This window comes from Crinia signifera, chromosome 11 (genome assembly GCF_055691185.1).
Source record: "Crinia signifera chromosome 11, ASM5569118v1, whole genome shotgun sequence".
Lineage (NCBI taxonomy): Eukaryota > Metazoa > Chordata > Amphibia > Anura > Myobatrachidae > Crinia > Crinia signifera.
This window is the reverse complement of record NC_139227.1, coordinates 60,633,906-60,651,992: the sequence shown is the minus strand read 5'-3', so window position 1 is coordinate 60,651,992 and position 18,087 is coordinate 60,633,906. Positions and strand designations below refer to the sequence as shown.

General features: G+C 41.3%; 1 protein-coding gene across 4 annotated transcripts in view; it reads left to right on the top strand.

The window, feature by feature from the left end:
* Nucleotides 1-18,087, top strand: part of SPTBN2 (spectrin beta, non-erythrocytic 2) — a 268,184-nt gene that overhangs the window by 166,523 nt on the left and 83,574 nt on the right. For all 4 annotated transcript variants that reach the window (XM_083165163.1, XM_083165165.1, XM_083165164.1 and 1 more), the window contains 10 exons: nt 7,001-7,152; nt 7,920-8,093; nt 9,701-9,792; nt 10,433-10,513; nt 10,796-10,911; nt 12,209-12,321; nt 12,986-13,173; nt 16,282-16,399; nt 16,601-16,759; nt 17,731-18,033. In XM_083165163.1, the coding sequence (XP_083021289.1) occupies nt 7,001-7,152; nt 7,920-8,093; nt 9,701-9,792; nt 10,433-10,513; nt 10,796-10,911; nt 12,209-12,321; nt 12,986-13,173; nt 16,282-16,399; nt 16,601-16,759; nt 17,731-18,033 (1,496 nt within the window). The remainder of the gene's footprint in view (nt 1-7,000; nt 7,153-7,919; nt 8,094-9,700; nt 9,793-10,432; nt 10,514-10,795; nt 10,912-12,208; nt 12,322-12,985; nt 13,174-16,281; nt 16,400-16,600; nt 16,760-17,730; nt 18,034-18,087) is intronic.

The following is an 18,087-nucleotide window of genomic DNA, read 5'->3' as shown; positions in this document are numbered from 1 at the left end:
TTAAAACATATCCTTTTATAAAAAAGTTTTTGATGTGACCATACAGAAATACATAACAAGTACAGACACAAACAGCAATAGACATGTGACAGGCAACCATCCAGCAGGACAGGAATGAGCCCAACATTCACATTCAGACACAGGGAATATGCCCTAAATTCTCATTCTGACGCAGGGAATGTGCCCCAAATTCCCATTCTGACACAGTTAATTCTGTTATGCGGAGGGGGTGTCTTCACAAGTGTGTAAATTCATCCCAGTTGGTGCCTGCGATGGAGAATTGTGACCCCTTAAAAAAACCTAAATATATATCTATATATATCCCCTATCTGCGCACAGATCAGAGCAGCACCTCTGAAGGATCCTCTGTTAGACAGGATCAGAGAAACCGATATGAAAAAAAAAATGGGGTTTCAGAGGGCGCTGAGACAGTGAAACAAATTCAGTTAACGTATAATATTTAAAACATAAAATGGGTAAAATGTACATAAAAACACCTTTCAAGGTGTGACAGTATACACAAATTGTTTTTTCCAAATGATTACAAAAAAATTCCTGGTAGATTTGTTCTGAAGAGAAAGCCCTCTTTCTCTTCAGAACAAATCTATCAATCTACCAGGAATTTTTTTTGTACATTAATGTACATTTTACCCATTTTATGTATTAAATATTATACGTTAACTGAATTTGTTTCACTGTCTCAGTGCCCTCTGAAACCCTGTTCTTTTTATTTTCTTTGGTACTTGTTTCCTAGCACGGCGCCCAATCTTATGCCCAAGATTTCCATTTTATGGCATCTTATGCCAGAATACCGCATGCGATGCAATGCGATTTTAAATTGTATAAGCACCATAACGGGTGCTTACAATGTTAAATGCACCCCCACGCCACCCCCACTATCAACCTGAACCCGAAGCATGGCGAGCCCGCGAGGGGCGGCGGTACACATCCTCCGACCTTTTCATACCCCCACTATCCACGTCGGCGTGGAGTTGATTTTAGATAGTGTAGAAAGCGGACGCATATTACTTTACATGTATTCCGCGGCTCACTGCGCTTGCCACGCTTCGGGCTCGGTGCGCTCCCCACACTATCTAAAATCAACTCCACGCCAACGTGGATAGTGGGGGTATGAAAAGGTCAGAGGACACGTACCGCCGCCCCTCGCGGGCACGCTTCGCTAGCCACGCTTCGGTTTGGCATTGATAGTGGGGGGGGCATTTAACAATGTAAGGACCCATCAGGGTGGTTGTACAATAAAAAATCGTATACCATCGCATTGTATGGCATACAATGCCATACCATTTTTTATTGTACAGCATTGCATACCATATTTAGTCTTCTGGTATACGATGCTATGGGTGCCGTGCTAGGAAACGAGTACCTTTTCTTTCACTCATGTTTAGTGGTTGGGTGAAGCCATTTATTGTCAAACAACTGTGTTTTTTTTTTTTTTTAAATCATAATGACAACAGAAACTACCAAAATGACCCTGGTAAAAAGTTTACATACCTCAGTTTTTAATACCGTGTATTGCCCCCTTTAACATCAATGACAGCTTGAATGCAAAGGGGTTTTACTAATAGCCATGAGGCCAAAAGTATACAGGCGCCTGGTGGGATGTGTTGTCAAGCTGCTCCTCTAGGGGGCGTCACACCCCTAACATATGTGATAGCAATGGAAAAGAAAAAGGTGGAGCGCTACACAATGGATCTATCTTGTTATTGGTTAAAAAACATTGGTATTATTTATTACTATATTAGATAATTGATAGGTATAAAAGCATACAGAGTATTATTAAGCTTATAGTAAAACAATTGAATATAAATTAAAAAAATGGGATTTATACTTAGTGGTGAGGAGTCCCGTTTGTGTTTATTGGAGGAAAGTCCAATATTGATTTAGTCCCTGGGTAATCCAAAGGTAGAATATTTAGGGATCCATAAACCTCGCTGGATTTGTAGAATACCGCTGGAGGATAATGCTGGTCCCTGATTAGATGGGGGGTGTCCTCAACGATGTTGCGATACTTCAAATCCTCAGTAGGCAGGTGGTGGTATCCCAATGGTAGTAAATGTTTGCGTAATTGAGAGCCCAGGGGTGTAGGACTTGGAAATGATCTCCAAAACAGAGGGTCCAATCAGCCAGAAATGGCCCAACAATAACAGTAAAATCAGCAGGTGCTCCCTGACATGTTTCACCGTCTAAACGACAGCTTTCTCAAAGGTGTGACAGCTTAAAGTCTTTTGTGGTAGTTATGGATGAGGCTTTTTGTTTTCTCAGATGGTAAAGATTCCCATTCTTGTTGGCAAAAAGCCTCCAGTTCCTGTAAATTCTTGGTCTGTCTTGCATGAACTGCACGTTTGAGATCTCCCCAGAGTGGCTCAATGATATTGAGGTCAAAAGACTGAGATTGCCACTCCAGAACCTTTACTTATTCTGCTGTAGCCAATGACCGGTCGACTTGACCTTGTGTTTTGGATCATTGTCATGTTGGAACATCCAAGTACATCCCATGTGTAGCTTCTGGGCTGATAAATTTCCTCCAGTATTTTCTGATAACATGCAGCATTCATCTTGCCATCAGTTTTGGTCAAGTTTCCAGTGCCTTTGCAGCTCACACATCCTCAAAACATCAGCGATCCACCTCCTGTGTTTCACAGTAGGAATGGTGTCGTTTGCATCATAAGCCTTATTGACTCCTCTCCAAATGTAACGTTTATGGTTGTGGACAAAAAATTTAATTTTGGTCTCATCACTAAAAATAGCTTTTGTTCCAGAAGTTTTGAGACTTGTCTCTGAGCTGTTTTGGAGTATTGTAAGCAGGATGCTTTGTGGCATTTGCGTAGTAATGGCTTTCTTCTGGCGACTCGGCCATGCAGCCCATTTTTCTTCGAATGCCTCCTTATTGTGCATCTTGTAACAACCACACCACTTTTTTTTCAGAGAGTCCTGTATTTCAGCTGAATTTGTTTGTGGATTTTTCTTTATATCCCGAACAATTTTGCTGGCAGTTGTGGCTGAAATTTTTGGTTTCCAGAGAATCCCTCATTTTCAATTTCTTAATTAGAGTTTGAACACTGCTGATTGGCATACTCAATTGCTTGGATATCTTTTTTTATATCCCTTTCCTGTTTTAAACAGTTCAGTTACCTTTTCCCACAGATCCTTTGACAATTCTTTTGCTTTCCCCATGAATCCAGACACGTCACTGCAGCACTGGATGAAAGATGCAAGGGTCTTTCAGGAGACCAGAAACTCACTGAACTTTTATATATACACACACACACACACACACACACACACACACACACACACACACACACACATTACAAGCAAACAGATCACATGTGAGGATGGTTACCTTTAGTAGCCGAATTTGTGTCAACTTGTGTGTATGTTAACAGGCCAAAATCTCCAGGGTATGTAAACTTTTGATCAGGGTCATTTGGGTTGTTTCTGTTGTCATTATGATTTAAAAAGAGTAAGCACAATTAATGACCACAAATGGCTTCACCCAGCCACTAACCATGAGTGAAAGAAAAGTTTGTGAGTTATTCATATTCTCTGACAAATGGCCAGAAAATCACAAACTTATGTATGTATGTATGTACCTGTTAGGAGACACGTTCCCTACTACGAGTTAGAGGATATACAGAGGCCATTACCTGATGATTGACCCAGTACAGAAGGGTTCATTCATTTTACTAGGTCAGCCAATAATTCGTCTTATTAGAAGAACCTTAACCGAATATATAAAAGATTTGTTTAAACACTAATACCCCTGATGAAGTCTCACTAAACGAGACAAAACGTGTTGGGTTACATTTCATCCACAATCTTGTGAAAAATACCTCTGTGAAAAGAACTTCACTCGTAAAAGTGTTTTTTAAAAGTTTTTTTAATAAATGCTTTATGTTTTAAAAACTGATATTTGTGTATATATTACAAAGTAAAAGAGAAACAGGAATCACCATTATTTTTAAGGGCGCCAAGTAACACTATTGTGGGTATATCTGGATTGGGGAGCCCCACTAGTAGGGGGCCTAGTGCTACTGGCGATCATTGTTTAAACTGTTGTAATTAGCGCGATATAGGAGATTTTGGTGTGTGTGTGTATTAATTACACACACTTACACTTTTGGGGGGCACAAAACTCAATAACAGCCAGCATCTGGGATGAACTTGCAATTGTGAAGACTCCCCCTCTCACCACATAACGGCATATACAAAAAAAACATAAACCTCTGGATTGTATAGAATCCATTCTCTACCTTGATCCCCCCCCCCTTTTAATGCATGGGATGTACCCACATTAAAATCTGGCTGTACTCTTTGCGGTTGTCAGGACCCCCGCTGTTGGGTCCCGCTGAAACTTCACTTACTGTAACTGAGCGCCCCCACCAGCTGCCGCTGCGTATGAACTCCCCATCATGCCGCTGCCTATGTTGTCCCTGCTGCTGACACTGAATGATCTTCATGCTGCAGCCTGTAGGCTTCTCAGTTGCTGTGTGCGGGCGACGTCATGACGTCACCTGCAAACTGCATCACTGGAAACGATATTTACAAGGGAGATAACGGCACTTGATTGCGATCAACCGTTAGATCGCGATCGACCTTTTGGCCACCCCTGCTCTAGAACCTAGAAATGATATTTCGTGAGATATTGATTTATTTTGGTATATTGCTTTTACAAATCTATTATTTCTGGCACATATTTCAAACCTATTTCTCACAAGAAATCTGTTTATCAGACATAAATGCAAGCTCTTCGATCAGTGGATTCATACTTTGTCGTGTCACGTTTATCTATTGAAACATTTAAAGATAGTACATTGTAGCACTGTGACTAACATAAATAGATGTGCAATGATAGAAAAGGTACCCTTCTGCTGTCCCTGTTAGAGCGAGTGTGAGCCCCTGTTGTATTAAAACATTGCAGGGGGTCACATCGCAATTCGGGGATGAGAGAGAATGCAATCGTGGTAAGTAAATGAGACAGAGACTCTTCTGCTGTCTGCTGTTTAAATATCTGCAAGTCCTTGTCATGTGACATTGCAAGAAGTCGCTACTATGATCTGGGGATGAGAGAGAGTGTGAAAAAGGAGGGAGACACAGCAATAGGAGATAATAATGCGAGAGTACACACATCTGTGTCTGTGTAGTATAAATTATCCAATTGACTATATCCAATTGCAGTGGCGTAGCTACAAATTTTTCTCCCCCCCCTGCTAGAGGCGATGGACTACGGGCACCACTGGCTGAGCTGACAGGCGACACAGGCAGCAGTGAGCGCTGAGCTGGTCCCGCTCCATGCATATCTAATGAGCGGGGACCCAGCGCAGTGCATATTTTATGAGTGGGTGCCCGCCTCGTGCATATGTAATGAATGGGACCCGCTCATTACATATGCATGGGGTGGGGACCCGCTTGTTCAACATGCATTGCACTGGGCCCCCGCTCATTACATATGTACAGGGCGGGGCTTGCTCAGTGCGCACTGCTGCCTGGGTCGCCTCTCAGTTCAGCCAGCGGCGCCCACCACAGACCCTGCTGGTACCGCTCCCCCAAGCTGCTGCAGGGTCTGCAAGATATGTAGCTACGCCACTGTCCAATTGGTACTTTATGCAGTTGTCTCTAAAATGCTCTGTAATTTCAATAGAATGTGTCCAGTCTAGTGCTATATTCTCTTTGAGCCTCCTCAGATGCTGTTTATACTATAACATACATCTATCTTGCGGGGCTACCAATTATCTGTTTACTTAGTAAATGACAATACATTTTCCTTAATTGTGGTCTATGTCTGTCACAGGAAAAAACAAATAACGAAAAACAAAAGACGATTTTAAATGATTCAAACAGCATTTGAGATTTGAACAGAACAATCACAGCTTTCTGGCTGGATGGTTGCCTGTCACATGTCTGTTGCTGTTTGTGTCTTTGTGTACTTGTTATGTATTTCTGTATGTTCACACCAAAAACTTATCAATTGGAATCTTCTGGTGTTAACATGGTGATATCATGATTGCATACTCCACAGATTGTTGTACTCAGAATACAGTGGGAAAAACTTCTAATTTAAGACTATCCAGTAACCTCAATCCTATTATCCATGATTCATTTGCAAGTGCGAGCCATAGCTGCACCGGACGTTCTTTATGGCTATTTGCCGCAATCAGCCTGTAACGAGTGCGAAATTGGGTGCAGTTGCCACCGTTTTAAAATGGCACCTCTCACCATTCGCAATTAATAGGATTAATTGAAGTTATATTCCTGCATATGCTAGCAATTGGAATTATTTGGATGGCTTTTCTATTGTTGATATGTTCTGTATATCATTCTTTTATTGTTATTTACATGTGTAATATGTTTTCATTATCTTTATAAATTCAATTCTTTATGCCAGCAGACTGCTTGAGAACCAATAAACTATAGTATTATCACTGATTACCATCATTTAAAGCAAGTGAATTAAGCTTGGTCACACATGGGCTGATCACTGTCTACACACACGCGCACGGATGGCCAAATTGAATTAGGTTGAGCTGCACAGCCCTTGTTGAGCAACCTATTGACCTTACTCTAGGTCTGCTTAGTGTTGTCAGACCATGACAGCCGACAAAGGCCAACAGCAGTATTCTACCAGCTGTATTTTCCAGCATGCCAGATAATGATCTGATTAATCATGCTGATTTTGGGGTGACATACATTGCAATATTTTGTAAGTTTCTGTGACATTTGACATTTACGGAGATCAGGAATGGCTCCCAGATGTTGTTGACATTCCAGCATGCTCTGCTACAGTTTTGTTATTTGACCATTTTAAAACTGTTGCAGGACATGCTGGGATGTGTAGTTCAACAACAAGGAGCCAACGGCTCCCCATACCTGACTTAGATAAAATACTGGGGGGAAAAAAGACCATTACTAACATCTTTTACTGTAAACTTAGTCATTTTTATACAGGTGATTTTTATTTTTTATTTTTCCAACTTTATAGATGAACGAGAAGCTGTCCAAAAGAAAACCTTCACAAAATGGGTGAATTCACACCTGGCACGAGTTACCTGTAGGATCTCTGATCTGTACAGTGACCTGCGGGATGGAAGGATGTTAATACGGCTCCTTGAAGTGCTCTCTGGGGAACAGCTGGTGAGTACAGTACTTGGAGCAAACACAATGCTTATAGATTTATGGTTATTTACAGTTGAACTTTTTACTAATGACACATTGTTGGTTTGGAACGATTAAAGTGTTTGTGTGGTGACTTTATTTTCTCCTATCAGGTTAGGATGCATATATTATGATAGGAATATAATAGAGATTTTATTTACCTCTCAGTTATTGATCGTTGCACGTGCTGCTTATTGCTATGGGTGTACAACATTTAGTTACTGGAAACTGTAACCATCACCTGCATCTTGGCACGTGGACTGTTCTTAACTAATCTCTTCAAGCTTATGCAAGTAACTCCTACTAATTGATCTGCAATTAATTACAAGCAAGGCAGACTGAACGAATGCGTGTACAGTATTGACCGTGCGGATAATAGCTCTAGGTACAGTGGCAGTCTGCTGCTGTGGGAGGAGCTCTAGATGTTGTGATTTTATTTACTTTACGGGCTGCTTTTACTAACCAACACATTTGGCAAAAAGTAATTCATTCCAATTAGTTATGATTTATTGCGACAGTATCGTTAAGTTGGATTTATGAAGTAATAAAAAAGATAAGTGTTGATAGATAAAGGTGTACACTACATTGGTTTAGCGAGCTCTTTGCTTTATGGTCTGAATGAGCATTTTCTGTTACTTAGTTTAACAGTGCTTATATCACTGGTGCTCTGTGTAATGCCCATAAAACTTTCATGTGCAATACATTGTGCAATACATTGTTAATGTTTAATGTTTTTTTTTCAATAGCCCAAGCCTACAAAGGGTCGCATGCGTATTCATTGCCTGGAAAATGTAGACAAAGCCCTACAGTTTTTAAAGGAGCAGAAAGTCCATCTGGAGAACATGGGTTCACATGACATTGTGGATGGGAATCACAGACTAACACTTGGACTTATTTGGACAATCATCCTCCGGTTCCAGGTAATATTGTATTGCTGACACACACATGACTGGGTACTGTTCATAGCATTGTTACATTTAGCAATGGACCTTATTCTGCATCATGGGGAACCTAGAAAAGCCCCATACACACTAGGCAATCCAGGCCACGGCCAATATATAGTTAACGATATCGGCCGTGTGAGGCCGATTTTAAGTTTACACACTGAACGATATTTACCGGGACCCGCTGAACATGCAGGCTGTTGGCTTAATAGCCAGCAGGTGGGAGGGGTCGTTAACAATGCACAGGAGCTGCATCGTTAACCATATTCAGTATACAAACTATAGTTTTATTTTTATTTTTTTTAAATATCGCTGAAACGATATCATCTAGTGTGTATGGGAATTAATACCTGGAACGGTTCAAAATAATGACATTGAAGAAAAGATGTACAATACCAAGCCTGGGAGATTGATGAAGAGGAGAGAAATAAAATATAAGCCAATCCGCATCTATCTGCAATGTTACAGGCTGTGTTTGAAAAATGACCTTATCACTCTCCAAAGCTTAGTACATCTGCCAGTGGGATACATTTGGATGACCGGTAGTGGTGATGAAGTGGGCAGAATGCCAATGCCAGCTTCTACGTTACATTTTCCGTACAAACAATACTGACTGTAATAAGATGCCATCAAGCTAAAATCTTTTTGTTCCGCACAATTATTGAGGCTAATAGGATACATCCTTTTTTGTATCCTCACAAAAGAATTGACCCATTTTCTCAATGTTTGACACTTCTAATGTCTCTCTATATACACTTCTATCATTAAAATTTTAGAGGAGGAATTAAGTAAGTTACAAAAAACTAAGGGGGACTATAGGGGCCTACACATGGGGAGATGTTGCTGAGCGATCTGGGCAATGTAGATCGCTCAGTGCACATCGCTGTGTGCTGAGCGATCTGTCGGGGCCAATGTACTCCGGTGAGAACACCGGCATTGACCAGCGATTAACTAAATTTATCGAGAAAGCGGGATCTTAATTGCCAGGTAATAGCATGGCTATGGCCCCTACACATGGAGTGATGTAGGGGCATTTTCTAAGCGATCTAGTGAAATCGCTTAGGAAATGCCCTGAAATTGCCACATATGTAGGCCCATTAAGCCAAGCTCTCGTTTGTGTTAATTTGTCTCCTAAACTTCTAGTCTGGATTTTTTTGTTCTATTGTAACTTTCATACTAGCAAATATCTTGATTACAAATATAGGCTCTGATTCAGCAATAGATGGATTTACAAAGCAACTTTGCATATAGAGAAGGACCCGCACTGCCCCTCAATGCCTCTGCTTGTCAGTCAGGCAGATGCAGAATGTGTTAACTGCATCTGCACAGTTTCCTGATATGATCTAGAAACTAAATGAATGTTTGCAAAAGCAAACCATGCTGAATCAGGCCCATCAACTAGCTCTGATGTTCATTTAGCCAATGCACAATAAAGCTGGAGTTCTTGGGGTTACATCATAGTCTCCTATATTTCTAGAAGGTTAAACACTGTCATGAGTGCACAGATGTACTGTGACGGCAGTCAGGAACCTTTAACAATCTGAAAAAGCTCAAACTCATGTCAAAGTATATTTTCTTTTCAGATTCAAGATATCAGTGTTGAGACAGAAGATAATAAAGAAAAGAAGTCAGCCAAGGATGCATTATTGCTCTGGTGCCAAATGAAGACGGCTGGGTAAGTAATAAATGACTGAAAGAAAGAAAAAAATAATTGTGTATGAATTTTAATTGAAACCCATCTTGTAGAGCAGTGGTTCCCAACCCTGGTCCACAAGTACCCACAACAGTGCATGTTTTGCAGGTCTCCACACAGAATCGCAAGTGCTATAATTAGCTCCACCCGTGGATCTTTTAAAATGTGCCTGAATAATAAGTGCACCTGCCGGGTGACCTGGAAAACGTGTACTGTTGGGGGTACTTGAGGACCAGGGTTGGGAACCACTGTTGTAGAGCATTATTGCACTATAGTTGGTACTCTCATACCCCCACTATCCATGTCGGCATGGAGTTGATTTTATATAGTGTGGCAAACGAAGTGAGCCACCGAGCCCGAAGCGTGGCGAAGGGACGCGTAAAACAAAGCAAATAGCTTAGTGGGCGCCCAACTAACTAAGTACCGAACTATGTAACGCAGGCTACTGCATTGTTTGTTGAGGAAGCACCCAGACAGCTCATTTCACAAAGTCTTATCTGCTTTACAAATAACCAGTTGTTTGCTGCCTTCTGCTTAGTCATTTATTTTGCAGACTAACTATTGACTTTTGGAATTTTCCAACTGTTATTAATATTTATTTTGTGCTTCTCCTGTTTTCCAGGTATCCAAATGTCAATGTTCACAACTTCACAACAAGTTGGCGTGATGGTCTAGCATTTAATGCCATTGTACACAAACACAGGTCAGTATATGGGCAGTGTTGGAGAGACCGTAAAATAAGGTTATCATTTTAAAAGTGTGTTAAACTGAATGGTTATAAGAGTTGAAATACAGCCATAACACAACTGTAAGATGTAATTGTACTATATGTGGTACGGCAATAATTAGGAATAAATAAGAAGTTTTACAATAAACCTGGAAGAGCAGAACAAGGGATTGTCTGATGTGAACGCAGTTACAGAGAGCAGATATATCCACTTGTATGAAACGTGTTAACAGAAGACCCTGCTCTCTTTAAACCTAGGCCAGACATCATTGATTTTGACACACTGAAGAAGTCCAATGCTCACCACAACTTGCAAAATGCATTCAACAATGCTGAGAGAGAGTTGGGGCTCACTAAACTCCTGGATCCTGAAGGTATAGGACATTTCTTGGTTTATAAAATGTGTTTTTGAAAGACCACTGAGGGAGACTGATGCTGAGGCCAGATTGTTAGAGAGTTCATGTCTCTTTTGCTCACTGTTAATAGAGACATATAGACAAAGCTGTATAATAAAAAATCTATAGCCTGGGTGTGGATTATTAGATATACAGTTTATAGGTCAACCCCAAAAGGTTGACAAGATAAAGGTTGACAAGATAAAGGTTGACAAGATAAAGGTTGACATGAAAAAAGGTGACATGTTTTTCAAAATTTTTGGGGTCCATACTGACAGCTGTCAAAATGGACCCCCAATAAGTGTAATGCGTACACCCTGAAATGGCGCGTTACACTTGCCATGCTTTGAGCTCGGTGCCTCGCTATGCTGCAACTTTGATATTCTCTCTATGCTGACATGGATGGTAAATTGGTGTGTGTGTGTGTGTGTGTGTGTGTGTGTGTGTGTGTGTGTTGCTTTTTTTTTTAATTATGAAAAACTCTTTTCAACCTTTTTCGTGTTCAAAAACACAATAGGGTATAGCAACGCTCAAAATATAAACGACGAGTGAATGGGTATTCAGTTATTTAATGGATGAAAACAAACTGTAAAAACAAGGTGGGCACCAACCACAGATGAAAACACCTTTAATAAAGTCTCCAGTCATTTATATTTTGAGCGCTGCTTGATCCCTATTGTGTTCTTGTTGTATGTGGTACGTGACTACTCACTCTCTCTAGCTGCAGCTTCCCTGAGAACCAGCTCTTACCAAGCGCCTGAGATCAACCTCGGATGTACATTTTTTTTTTTATGTTGACTTTTTGACCCTGTTGACCTATTGTATGTCAACCTTCCTAAGGCCTAACTCTGGTAATCAGAGTTTTGGTGCGGATATTCTGATGGCAGTTGGTATTGTGCGCCGGGATTCCATCAGCTGCTATCCCAATTGCCAGGATAATAACTGCATCAAGCTATCAAATATCTTTTGTTGCATTAAGGATAGTTTCCAGTGTGCACTGATGACCAAACCAAGCGTGCAGGACACATTTAGTTCTGTGCATATCTTGCAGGACCAATTCCAGCCAGCTTGCATCAGCCCCTCTGGGTCACCTTTTTTTTAACACAACATAGAAGCAACAGACTAAACACTATTTGCTTTTAAAGTGAAAACTGGTAGAATTAATAAATAACTACACTACAGATTTATAAAGGGTCCCTGACAGTGTCTCTATTTTTGTTAATGTACAAGTTTTAATTTAAATCTTGACTTATTTTATTATTTTTGGTTTCTTCAGATGTAAATGTGGATCAACCAGATGAGAAATCTATCATAACCTATGTGGCAACATTTTATCATTATTTTTCCAAGATGAAGGCCCTTGCGGTGGAGGGAAAGCGTATTGGCAAGGTGTGTCTCTGTCCTTGTGCTAAAATAACAATGACCCACGGTCTTTCAGGAATTATTTTATCTGCAGTTTGAGACAAACCTGTTGTCATATGGGCACACATCGCTAGAAATAGTGTAGCCTGCATAAATAGTGCAGGGGTGTGTCTCGGCATGTTCTTTATCACGTCAAGCAGGTGTGTCATTGGAGTGATTCAGTCTTCATTAAAATATCGAATCGATGGGAGAGAATAGTTTCTGGAGAGTGATGTCACCATGTGTTGAAATGATGGATTAGATTACCTTGTACCTGCCTTCCTTGGGAATGCTGGTTATCCTGTGCACAAAAGGACCTTATTGTGTTCAAAAGTAGAATGTTCAATGTCACTACCACAATTTATCTTCTAAATTGTGCATGTAACTGACTGGCTAACACAAATAGCTTGTTTCATACATTACTGTAATTCTTTTCAGGTATTCAATGCAAAGTTATTGTTGGGGAAGTGTTCATGTGAAAATTAACAAATGGCCTCTATTTCAGTGGTCACCATGTTGGGTGGCACTTCACAAGAGCAATCCACTAATTGATAAATTGCTCTTGTGGCTTGTTCACGGCTTATTGAAACTTTGTGGTGTTGAGGCAGAATTCTGTCTCCTAGTTGCTATTAAGCTTGACTTTCTGTTACAGGTTTTGGACCATGCAATTGAAGCAGACCAGCTAATTGAAAATTATGAACGCCTGGCCTCTGATCTTCTGCAGTGGATTGAGCAGATGATTATTACACTCAATGATCGAAAGTTGGCCAACTCTTTGAATGGAGTTCAAAATCAGCTACAAGCCTTCAACACATACCGTACAGTGGAAAAGCCTCCCAAGTGAGTTCTTTGACTGGCTGACTCATCCTGTAGCTGTTACCAGAGCAGCACATTCTGCTCTGTGTTCTATTTTGTCGACATTCAGGATGTCAACCACATAGGGGGAAATTTACTAAAGGAAATTTGTAAAAAATAGGTGTATTTGTATCCAGAAATACACTTCTTTTTGACATTTACTATCCAGAAAATACGGCTATTCGGAATGATAGCACATCAATACGAATACGAATTGCCATATTTTCGGGATAGTAAATGTCAAGAATAAGTGTATTTCTGGATACAAATACACCTATTTTTTACAAATTTCCTTTAGTAAATTTCCCCCATAATGTCCGCAATAGGATTTCACACTTACTGTTATTTTAAGGCTAATTCTAATCTAACCCTATACCTAATAAAATGGTATGTCGACATTCACAATGTTGACATTATGTCAGTGTCAACATTGGGAAAGTTGACATGGTGAATGTCCACATTATCTGTTAGCATGACTTAGATAATATTGCAGTATATGATGTGCACTATGGTGTACATGACTTCACAGCAAACCCTCGTTTACGTTACAAATGTGATGACTTTATTTTCTTTGGCTTGGATCTCTTTCAGTGCAAGGGGTTATAGCACGGCAATCTGTTTATGTGAAATCAGAGTAGGTAGTGCAGAGTTTCCAGTAATATACCTGCTAGGCACGTCAAGATCCATTTAAAAAAAGAAAACATTATTTTCGTCTGAAAACAGTCAGCAAAGTTTAGCATAATAGGAAGTAGTCTGACTGCTTAAAATGACATCATACAAATGCCTAACCTCCACACAATCTAAAGTGGCACCTCCACGCTGTAAGATACACAGGCACACATTATGACCCACCATGGCCCTAACTGTGCGGAGTTTGTTTCCTCCCACAATCCAAAAATATTTTGGTATGTTATTTGGCTCCCAACATAGTAATTTTTCTCTCTCTTTTTTTTTTTTTTTACATTGCTTTATTATTATGTTGGGTAAATTTTAGCTTTATACCTACAAGCGGGGTCGCACCCGGGATTTTAGACTCTGCACCAAGGCAGGTGCGACCCGGCTTGTAACCTGACCCTGCATAATGACGGGGGGATCGAATCGACCTGGGTTACCCATTTACACTGCACAGCAAGCCGGGTTAAACCAGTGTTCAACCATGCTCGCTACCCGGGTAGAAATGCCAGGTCTCACAACCTAGGGCACTTCAAATTGGTGCAAAAACGCAGGTTATTTATGCTGGTGTAAAAGGGGTAGCAGTACAGACTATGGCAACTTTGTTATCGTCTTGTTTTTAAAGTTAAGTGTTTTGGGCTAAAAATCTACCAACCAAACATTAGGTCCAATGAGTTGTATGCTAATGCCACCGCTAAATTCACCACAGCTGCAAATATACGTGATTTGTGACTGCATCATAGTCTTTTGAATGCTCCCGATGCTGACTTCACATGGCCAGTGCAAATTAGATGAATGTGCACTGGAGCGAAAAACTGCAATACAATAGGGTTTGCAACTGTCCCTGAATCTGGGCTATTATGTAAACAAAAACAAAAAAAAATGAAAGTGAAATGCATGTGTTCAAATGAGCTGGCTCATCACATCAGCTGTATAAGACATTATATCACAGCTAAAACATGCTCATCTTATTAAAGACTTGTTGGAACATTGTGGAACTATCTGGAAAGGCAAATACAATTCACAATTGAACAAATTTCTAAGCTACTTGTACGGGGGAATTTATCTGACTTCAGATGTTGGCTTTCTGCCTGAGTCAACATCCTACCTGTGTTTAAGTGAAGTGTCATAAACGTGTAGATCCATCTGTTCATAATCCTGCACGGTGAGCTGTGCCAAAAATCTCCTGAAGATAACCAAAGCATTTCTGTATTTTAATCTTCCTGCAGCTTCTTCACATTCTCGCTAGTTCCAAGCAGACTTTTTTTGTTTTGTTAAAGGTGCTAAAATGAAGGTTGTCAAATTGCATACATGTCATCTGTCATGCATACGGTTGCCACCTCAGTCATTATTGATTCCTGGAGATTAACACCCCCCCACCCCCTAATGCGTGCCTGGAAAAGTGGGTGTGGTCTCATAAATGGGAGTGGCCTATTCTGGTAAATGGGCATGGCCTCTGTAATACCTAAAATCTAAACTAAGCTTTTTGTCCATTAGATTTACATACATAGACACATATATTTTTATACACACACACAAAATATATATATATTGTGGTGTAAATTCTCGTGAGCAATATGATCGCTGGCAATATATTGCTCAGCAATCATATTGCTGGTCGCTGATGAAAATGACACACTGCCGGGAGAAGAGGCAGGGGAAGTCGCTGGTCGCAGGAGCATGCTCCTCTGACCAGTGACCATTAGGGGGCTGAAAACAGGAGCGCACACCCGCCGATTTATAGCCGGTGCACACTCCAGTCCAATATTGCCAGTGATTATAGCCCGTGTGTATGCATCTTTTTAGATGCATTTTCTATGAAAAATAGAGAATCCCAATGCTAGAAGATTTGCATGCGTGCCAGGAGGGGCTGTTCTGTGCGACTGCAGCATAGATGTATGAGGATACATACAGGGAAAGTGTGGGGTTATGCTTCTTAGGATTTATGGAGGAATGAAAATAGGCACCTGAATGCATTGCATAGGGTCAAAGCCTAGGGTACTTTAGGTCATTATACATCTTATACCCCTTTCACTGGCCGCATAACCCTGCATAACACCAGGCAGGTGACGTCCTCTGTAGACAGGAAAGAGGTGGCTCCGGGAGATGATAGAATCTCTCAGCAGCGCTTTTTACAGCGCAGTGAACGGGACCCGGGTTGCATCGACCCAGGATACCCGTCAACACTGCGCCTGGACCCGTGAGCATTCTGGTTCCAACCCTGGTCAAGACCTGGGTTTAAATCCCGGAACACTGGACCCGGGATAAAGTACCCTGTTCACACTGACCCATTTCCCGGGTTGATGCGCATTCATGTGCAAAAACCCTGGAAATATTTGTCAGTGTGGAAGGGGTATCACTGAATATTATAATTAGACAGACTCCGTATTAATACTAATCTTTCTTTGTTTTTTTAAAAAGGTTCACAGAAAAGGGGAATTTGGAAGTTCTTCTTTTCACCATCCAGAGTAAAATGAGAGCAAATAATCAAAAAGTATATACTCCGAGAGAAGGAAAACTTATCTCTGATATAAACAAGGTAAAACTGTGATTGCATGTTGTTTCAGTTGTAGCTTGTAATCTGGGCTGTGGGAGTGCCAAGCTAAACCTTCCACTTTGTCCCCTCTATTAGTAAAACAGGGAATCGAGAGTCTAAGGTTTGGCATAACCACTCCACAGCACTGTTTGTAAATACTATTTCTATCTGTGGTTATTGATATGATGGGATATAATTCATTAGGCCTGGGAGCGCCTAGAGAAGGCAGAACATGAACGAGAACTTGCACTGCGCAATGAGCTGATTCGACAGGAGAAATTGGAGCAGCTGGCAGCTAGATTTGATCGGAAGGCAGCCATGAGAGAAACCTGGCTGAGCGAGAATCAGCGACTTGTCTCCCAGGTACTTAACCCTTTCACTTAAAGGTGCGAGTCTTGTTTGCAGGCATTGTACAGCTGCCACTCTATCACATAGTCAGTAGCTTTGGGTCAGTTGTGTATAAATGATATTATGTTGGCATCACAGAATTTATCTTTTTATTTTTAGATGTTTAGGTCACCATAAAGTAGTTCCTTGAGTAAACTATTAGCTTAACATATTACTATATATACTGTATGGGTTTATATGTATATAGCCAATTGGGCTGGTGATTGCAATAGATGCACAGAGCGGGATGCAGTTAAGATCCCGGCGGTCGGGATCCCGGCGTTCAGAATCCCGACGCCGGAATCCCGACCGCCGAAATGCCGACACTTTCTCCCTCCTGGGGTGTCCACGACACCCCTGGAGGGAGAATAAAATAGCGTGCCGAGCGTAGCGAGGCACCGGGCCCGCTGCGTGGCGAGCGCAGCGAGCCCGCAAGGGGGGGCGATCCACGTCCCCCCTTGTCGGGATTCCGGCGTCGGGATTCTGAACGCCGGGATCCCGACCGCCGGGATTCAATACTGAATCCGCACAGAGCATATGACCGTAACGGTTAGGCCACATGGCGTCCTCAACCAGGATTTTTATTTTAAAAAGCAGTAACAGGATTTTGCAGGAACACAGTGGTGATGCTGAAGGGGATAACAACAGTGGTATCAAACAGTAGGTAATAGCAGATATGTGTGTCTCCCCTCGTGAGCGAAATACTGCACTCGGTGAGCCTTACAGGGTAAAGATGGCTGCAGTCTGCATGTGTGCAGTAGCACATAAGATCAGAGGCTACACCTTCCTGCTGACTTTGGGTACTAGCATATTCTAGTACTAGGGAAGAGGCAGCACATAGTTTTCAGTCTTTCAACACTTTTCACAATAATCCTTCTTCCATTCAAATGGTTTAGAGCTTCATTCTAACCCTGTGCTATCTGTCTTTCTTACTTTTTGCCTGATAGGATAACTTTGGGGTGGACCTAGCTGCAGTTGAAGCTGCAGTTCGAAAGCATGAAGCCATTGAGACCGACATTGTTGCTTACAGTGAGCGGGTACAAGCAGTAAATGCAGTGGCAGATGAACTAGAGGCAGAGAATTATCATGACATTCGCAGGATTTTGGCCCGCAAGAGTAATGTTACACGCTTATGGGATTATCTAAGGGAGCTGGTAGCAGCCAGACGTCAGAGGCTTCTGATGAACCTTGAGCTTCAGAGGATGTTCCAAGACCTGCTTTATCTCATGGACTGGACGGATGATATGAAGGTATGATAACAGATGGCGGAAACACTAAAAGTCTTTGTTTTGCTTGGGTATATG